Below are 7,923 nucleotides of genomic sequence, written 5' to 3'. Positions count from 1 at the left end.
GTAAACAATGTGTAGATAAAGGTGATGTCCGATTCATTAAATAGGTTTTATCCAATATTAATTAAACTAGTTATAGGATGGGTGAGATTGATAATAATGAGAAACAATGTAATCTTAGCATTTGAATGGGTCGAGATATATTGTTATAAGCTAAGATTTTAAGAGAAAATGACAATCGGACAAAAGATATGAATAAATATGGCCTGTAATTACAAACAATGGTGAAAATCGAGTACTAGACTATAAATAGGAACATAATGTTTCCCTTATTAAAAAAAAGCGATTTGTGAATTTTCACCTAAAATTTTTGCTGAAAAATGCGACCATGCATTATTCTTTTAAGGAAAAATGAGTTAGGTTCCACTTGAAAGCAGTATAATCAAAATTATAGAAGCGCGTGTACTGAAAATTATACATGACTTACTAATAATTAATTAATTTGGAGCTTTCCTTGTGAAAAGAAGCAACATATCTAGCATTATTCTTATAAATTAGTGTTTCATAAAATCGAAATCGTTAAAGCGAGAATATTATTTCGGTTCATTAATTAAGGGATGAATGCTCAAAGAGCAAGTCATACTGAAAATTAAACAAAAATAAATATTTATAAGAAATAGATAGGTCTCTAGTAAGTCACCATATATATGCCTCTTGTGTTTCACTCAAACCAAAATTATTTGACCTCAAAGTATTGTACAGTAATAATTTAAAAATATTTACGTTTTCCCTAATTACATAACAAAGTACGTCGTCCCATGATCTTATCAAGCTAGCTATATAAATAAAAATATATTATGATCGATGTGTATGAGCGTATATAATACACTTGCACACACCTCGTGATAACATGCCTATTATGTAAATTAATTGTCTTTCTTATGAATTTAAATAATGGCCTATTGTTTAGGATATTGTGATCGTCAATTAATGTTTGAGTTAATAGATGCATTGCTAATTTTTCCACACACACAAAAACCTGATCGATAAAGCCTGGCGTGTAGGTAGTGAAAAGGGGAGGATTACTTTTTGTGAATTCAATTAAAAAACAAATTATTACATATAAATTAACATAGATGTTCATGCATCTAGATACAACATGTGTAGAAAATCAGTGGGATATGATATTTCTTAGTCAACAATCTATTTTCTCGAAATTGTAGAATTAATCAAATTTTGGCACATGTGCGTTTGATATAATTATAATGTGAGTAAATTGGCACGAAAGAAGTACTCCACTATGTTTTTCATGTCATCGAGAATCAAGATCACTTACAAGACAAACAATACCACAAGTGTGGATTTTACATAATAGTATATGGACATTTTTGGAAAACTGAAACAAGTAATGATATAATCTAGATTTGACGGAATACATATTTTTTAGTAGCAATAAATTAATAAATACTAGATAATACACTGTACTAATTTTTATCATATTACATAAGAGGAACATAACAGAGAAAAATGTAAGTTTGTTTAGTGTTTGCATATATATTGCGAAGGATTTTATACTCTGGGAAGAAGGAAGATAGTGTGCTAAACATTTTAGCTTCCAACCAAGTAGGAAAAATTAACACTTAAATTAAGATCGTAATCAAGTTAGAATCACTTTGAGTGACTAAGAATTATATTTGTCACGATCGCGTATCAATTTATACATCGCATATTTAATCAACTAACTATTCTCAAAGCTCTGCCGTGAAAGAGTGCGGCAGAATCTTCTGCACCACCTTCCTCAGCCTCGTGCCGCCGCTATCGCCCCTCCTCTTCACCCAGCTCTCCGCCGCCCGCCATCAAAAAGCGGATCACCAGAAGCCCCACCGGTGAAGCCTCGTGCCGCATACCAACACGACCTCGTGCCGCATACCAACACGACCTCGCTCCTCGGCCTCCTCGTCCTCGCCGCCGCCGCCGCTCTCCTACAAAGCTTCACCGGCGGCGAGGAGCGCGCTTGGCTCATCACCATACGACGCCGTTTGGATGCCGCGGTGGTTTGGATTTTCTCGATGCAAGTCTGCCTAAGTTTGTGGGTTTACGGATTTGAGGAAGTCGACGATGAGTCCCGAATCGGCGGCGGCGGAGTCCGGAGTGTGGTTGTGGGTTTGGGATTGCATGAAGCGGTGGTTTTCTGGCGGCGGTATGTGGTGAGGCCGGCGGTGGAGGAGGCGGTATCCGGGCTCCGCGGGGAGGGATTTGGCTGGGGGGAGAATGTGTTGTTGGCGGCGGCGTTTGGCTGTCTGTGGTGGCGGAGGTTGAGGGGAGAAGCGGAGGAGCAGCTGGTGGCGATGGGGAAAGATATGGAGGCGGTGGATGTTGTGGAGTGGTTGTTGTGTTGCTCGATGGCGGCGGTGGGCGGAGTTAGGGTGGTCAAAGGTTTGTTGTGGGTGGTCAATGGGATTTTCCGACGCCATCCGCGGGTCAACGGAGAGGTCGATGATAGTTTAGATTTGACAATAAAGATTGAAAGTTGAAACCGAAATGCGAAATGTAATTCGAGTACAATGTACTTAGTGATTCAAGTCAAAATTAACATGGAAAATAGTGTCCATTTTTGTCCCGCCCCTAAAAAGTTGTCATATTTCACTTTTTATCATTTTTAGTATTGGACCACATATTTCACTAACTCATTCACACTCACATTTTATTATAAACTACTAACTTAATATATAAAAATAGGCCTCACATACTACTAACTTTTTCAACCACTTTCTATTAGTATTTCTTAAAACCCATGCCGGGTCTAGGGTTGGAACAATACCGTATACCGCGCCGAAATGGCCATACCGCATACCGTACCGTACTGTGCTGTATGACCAAAAACCATACATTTACCGTACCGCTTTTGTCGGTATACCAAAATTTAGATATCGTTACCGTACTGTTTTGTCGGTATACCGTATTTGCAGTATATACCGCAATTGCGGTATAACGCGGTATACCGCGGTATATACAAAATGCATACCTTTACCGTACCTAAAACTGTCGGTACGGTATGATACCGTACCGAAAAGTACGGTATACCGAAAATTCGGTATTTTTGGTATTTTTTCGATACGGTAAGTGCGGTATTTCGGTATATTTTCCCAGCCCTAGCCGGGTCAAACGGTGACAAATTATTAAGAACGGATGAAGTATTAGTAACCAAATTGCTTCATCTCTCGAATTTATAAAAAAAGTTAAGCTTAACCTTTGTCTGTGGAACATACTTCCACCTTCACATAAAAACATAGACTTTTATCATTTTGATCGGTCGCATAAATATCACTCCAATCCTTTCTATTTTTGATAACTTCTCTCTCTAATAAGATGAGTCATATTCTTCATTAACAACATTTCAATTATTTTTTCTTTCTATATCTTTTACGTTATCAACTATGCACTAAAATTTATATCGTCCCAAATATCTCTTTTTATGAGACGGTGGGAGTATTGGTAAACATTCGATTGAATTGAAGAATAAAAACAAAAACTAACTAATCAAAAGTATGAATTACTCCCTCGGTCCCAAGATAAACAAGTCATATTTCTCTTTGGGATGTCCCAATATAAGCAAGTCATTTCCCTTTTTAGTAAAAATTCATCTCTCTTACTTAATTTTCCACCTGTTTTATTCTCTCTTTGTTTTCTCTACTTCTCTTTCTTTCATACTTTGTTATCTATATTTTAATTCTTTAAATATCAATTCCCTAAATCTCGTGCCCAAAAAGAGTGTTTCGCTTATCTTAAAATGAAGGGAGTACATTTTATTTTGGCACAAACATTTAATAAATGTTTTTAATGAGGAGCAATATAGTATGAGAGAGAGGAGATAATAATTATAAAAGAGAATAAATTTTTTTCCAAAAGTTAATTTAGCTTGGTACTCCAACAAAAAGATTCTCTACACGTCACAAGTAAAGCTAACTAGATAGCAAAATTACATTTTTTTACTGCTATTTGAACTTTTAAGCCTGGCTTTTTATTGATAGGCTTTATATCTGCTACGTGATAATTGACCCGATAAGAGCCGAGTGTTGGGCCAAAAATATATCCATGTGTGAGCTAGACTATGATCAAACTCTAAAGAGACATTTCTTTTGTGTAAATAATTTATGAAAATTATGTTAAATAAGTCCATATTGTTAGGTTTGATATACTGAAAAGCATGTTTCGAGCACGAATAGAATCTTGCTTGTGTACGAAAAACTCTACAATCCACTTTTAACACAATTCAATATTATTCGAGCAGTTTCGCATGAATAGAATCACTAATATTATTACATTGTGTTTGCTTATGCGTTTATAAAATGTTTTATAAACATTTAAATGCATAAGAAGTAAACAAAGTCTAAGTCTTTTGCTTAGTAGACTGGTTGTGGGCGTCGTCCACTTTAGACGCCCACTTTAAGGTAACACGGTCAGTTCTATGCAATGCTTTGCAAAAGAAGAAGAAGAATTTCACAACCCAAATAGGCTTAGACTACCTATCGCGAAAGGTTGCAATGTCAGTCCGATATTTCTAAGCCTTACTGACATTGGTGTGGTATAGCACTGAACGGATCTAACAGGAAGACATGTCTTCATGCTATCTACTGGAAGACTAGGTCTTGATAAACAACTATTTCTTAATCAACATACAGCATTGAGCATACGTTATTGATTATGCACTATTTTGATTTATCAAATGGTGCGGGTTTTTTGCAACCCAATAATCCTGATATCTTGGGTAGTGGTGATTAATATCTAGCGGTGCTAGGATTGCTATTATGTTGAATCGTGCGCGAGGTGAGTCTCGTTTGATAATGTCCTCAAGAGGAGCGCGAAACAATGTTTTATTATTCGGAAACTGGCCAGTTAGAATTTAATTATTCCATGAATAATAAATAAGTGTTTCTTGCTAAGTCCACTCTTGGAATTAAAAGGTGTTAATTAATTAAGTCCATAGCAGACATTAATTAATTAATTGACGTTTATATCTTCAGCGCGGGAAATGAAAGTCAAAACGGAAACCCGGATTACTTGTAATTTCAGATTTGAATGAGGAGGTCAATATTACTCATGTAATAACTGCTCGTAATATTCCAATATAAGCTTGTATTAAATTGTGGTTTCAATTTAATTAGTAAAAAGCTAATTGGAGAAGCACTTATCCAAAACCTTCCATAGATCCCTGACTGGGCTCAATATGTAACTTAATATAAATAGGAGAATAAATGAGACATGATTAAGATTTAATTGTTATGAAAATTTCGTCCACTCCCATATTTAAGAAGGGGACGATTTTTCTTATTAATTTCTCCTCCGTGAGAAAGTTCTGTCTCTTTATTCGAGTCCTAGTATTTTGATAAGATCAGCCCACCCTGATATGGAATACAGTTCGGGAACCAGTCAGAAGATCTGTGGTCTAGTATTGAAGATCATCGTGGAGAAGGCGCAAGCAATCGACGATTCTTTGGAGAATCAAATCGGTAACTCTAAACCGTAGTATTCATGTTTAGGATTTATATTCTTTGAGCATGAATTATTTGCATTCTAGCATGCAATTATCTGTCTAACATGTGAATTGATTAATCGCATAATCGGTCAAATAGATCCTTATCTGATTTATTTGTTATGTGCAGGTCTTCCGCTGTGGAAGGGGCACCAAACCCCAACACATATTTGTTTAATTTCATAAATTACCCATCCATAAATAATAGATTCAATTTACTCGACATATATTTTAATAAATGTAATGGAAAGTGGATGAAAAATTATTCTCCCTCCGTCCGTGAATGTTGTCCAGTTTTGCCATTTCGGTATGTCCGTGAAATGTTGTCCACTTTGATTTTTTTCTACTTTTGGTAAATGGACTCCACATTCCACTAACTCATTACACTCACATTCTATTATAAAACTAATATATAAATGTGGCCTACACTCCACTAACTTTTTTCACTTACTTTTCTTCACATTTCTTAAAATCCGTGCCGAGTCAAACATGGACAACATTTTACGGACGGAGGAAGTAATAAAAGATGAGTCATATTTTTATATATTAGTTTTATCATAAAATGTGAGTGAGATAAAATTTGTTTTCAATGTGAGATCTATTGTCAGAATTAGTAAAAATCAAACAGAACATTTATTGGTAAAAGAATGAAAACGACAAAATAAGACAATTATTGGTGGACAGGGTAAATATTCTATAATTAACTATCTGACATGAAAAAATTATAGAATAAACAAAATTATACTTACAGTAACTATTAAAATTATTTAAAGTAACTATTTTCTTATCTTATATTAATAGAACTCACGAGTCTCGCATAGCATCTCACGATTCAGTTTAAGCACATTGTTTATTTACTGAGCACTACTACTACTACTACTACTACTACTATTATTATTATTATTATTATTATTATTATTATTATTATTTGCATATTTTCATCCAATTTTTGTTTACGTAATCGTTGCACATATCTTCAATCGACAATCACATATGAAGTAGTCATGCTAGTGTGTACATGATAGGAACACTAAACCCTACAACGGACCCTGTGACGAGTGAGCATCCCGACAGCACCGAGTGTCCCCACCACCGCCCATTCACACCTAATGACCAAAGGAGCTCGACAGCACCTCACGATTGCCCAAAGCGAGTCCCAACGAGGGCTGCCCGATATGAAGATTTTAGCTCAAAGTATAAGATAATAAAGAATATCTTTTTGATTATTTATTTCCTTGGTTTTGCATATTTTGTTAATTCTCAATTCATTGAAAAATATGAATTAAAATTCTATTTTAATCCATTAGATTATCCACTCAGAAATATGAATCAAAATTTGATTCTCATTTTTGTGTTCCAAACCATCTAACTCTAACCAGGACTACGATTTGAAAATTTGTTTTTCATAAAAATTTGATTCTCATTTTTTATGTTCCAAACGCTCTAACTCTAACCAGGAACACTCACTCTAACTTTTAACTTTTGAATTCGAATTCTACAAACTAATTTGATTCTCATTTTTTATGTTCCAAACGCTCTAACTCTAACCAGGAACACTCACTCTAACTTTAACTTTTGAATTCGAATTTGTATCTAACTTTAACTTTTGAATTCGAATTCTACAAACGCGTGCACTATCAAGCAGTAGTATAGCTAAATGGGCATATATGCTTTGTAGTGAAAAATGTAACATCAATTTAAACAATATGATCACAAGCAATCATTATCTCGTAGCAATTTAGCTTCATCGATCTTTTTATTCATCTTTAGTTCATCTTTAGTCTGTATATTTATTCATCTTTAATGTTTTTATTCATCTTTACTCTGTATATTTATTCATCTATCTTTTTATTCATCTTTAGTTCATCTATTCATCTTTAATGTTTTTATTCATTCTTTAGTTCATCTTTAGTCTGTATATTTATTCATCTTTAATGTGTACATTTTTAACTATTATTAAATAATAACTATGAAATATCTACTATTACTTGAATATTGAATATATAGGATAACAAAAGAATAATAAATCAATTATATCTAATAAGTACTTAGAAATTTCATAATTTGAGAAACAAAGTAAAAAAATATCTCTAAATAATAATACTAACATACTCACATATAAATAGATATAGACTTTTCCCATATTCTAAAACATTCTACTCTTTTCTTTTATATACTAGGTATCTACATTTTATATAAACATTCTTCTCATTTTCTAAAACTTTATTTATAATATATTCTAGATATTTCACACTCTTTGCATATACTATACTCTAGGTATCTTTTTTTTATATATTCATTATAGCTAAGTTATTGCTAATTTTTTCTACATCAAAATTTAAATATTGTATTAGATAATACTCGTGCATGTTATCTAGAGAACAAGAGAGAGGCATAGCATATCATCTGATCCACAATATTCGACAATATATACGACGTTGCTGATTAACAAG

General features: G+C 33.9%; 1 protein-coding gene across 1 annotated transcript; it reads left to right on the top strand.

The window, feature by feature from the left end:
- Positions 1-1,315: 1,315 nt before the first annotated feature.
- Positions 1,316-2,471, top strand: LOC121810317. Its single transcript, XM_042211115.1, has 2 exons — positions 1,316-1,342; positions 1,692-2,471. Exons 1-2 carry the CDS (start codon positions 1,316-1,318, stop codon positions 2,469-2,471), a joined length of 807 nt encoding a protein of 268 aa, XP_042067049.1.
- The last annotated feature ends 5,452 nt before the right edge of the window (positions 2,472-7,923 follow it).

The sequence above is a fragment of the Salvia splendens genome, chromosome 7 (genome assembly GCF_004379255.2).
Source record: "Salvia splendens isolate huo1 chromosome 7, SspV2, whole genome shotgun sequence".
NCBI lineage: Eukaryota > Viridiplantae > Streptophyta > Magnoliopsida > Lamiales > Lamiaceae > Salvia > Salvia splendens.
This window is presented reverse-complemented; position numbering and strand designations above follow the sequence as displayed.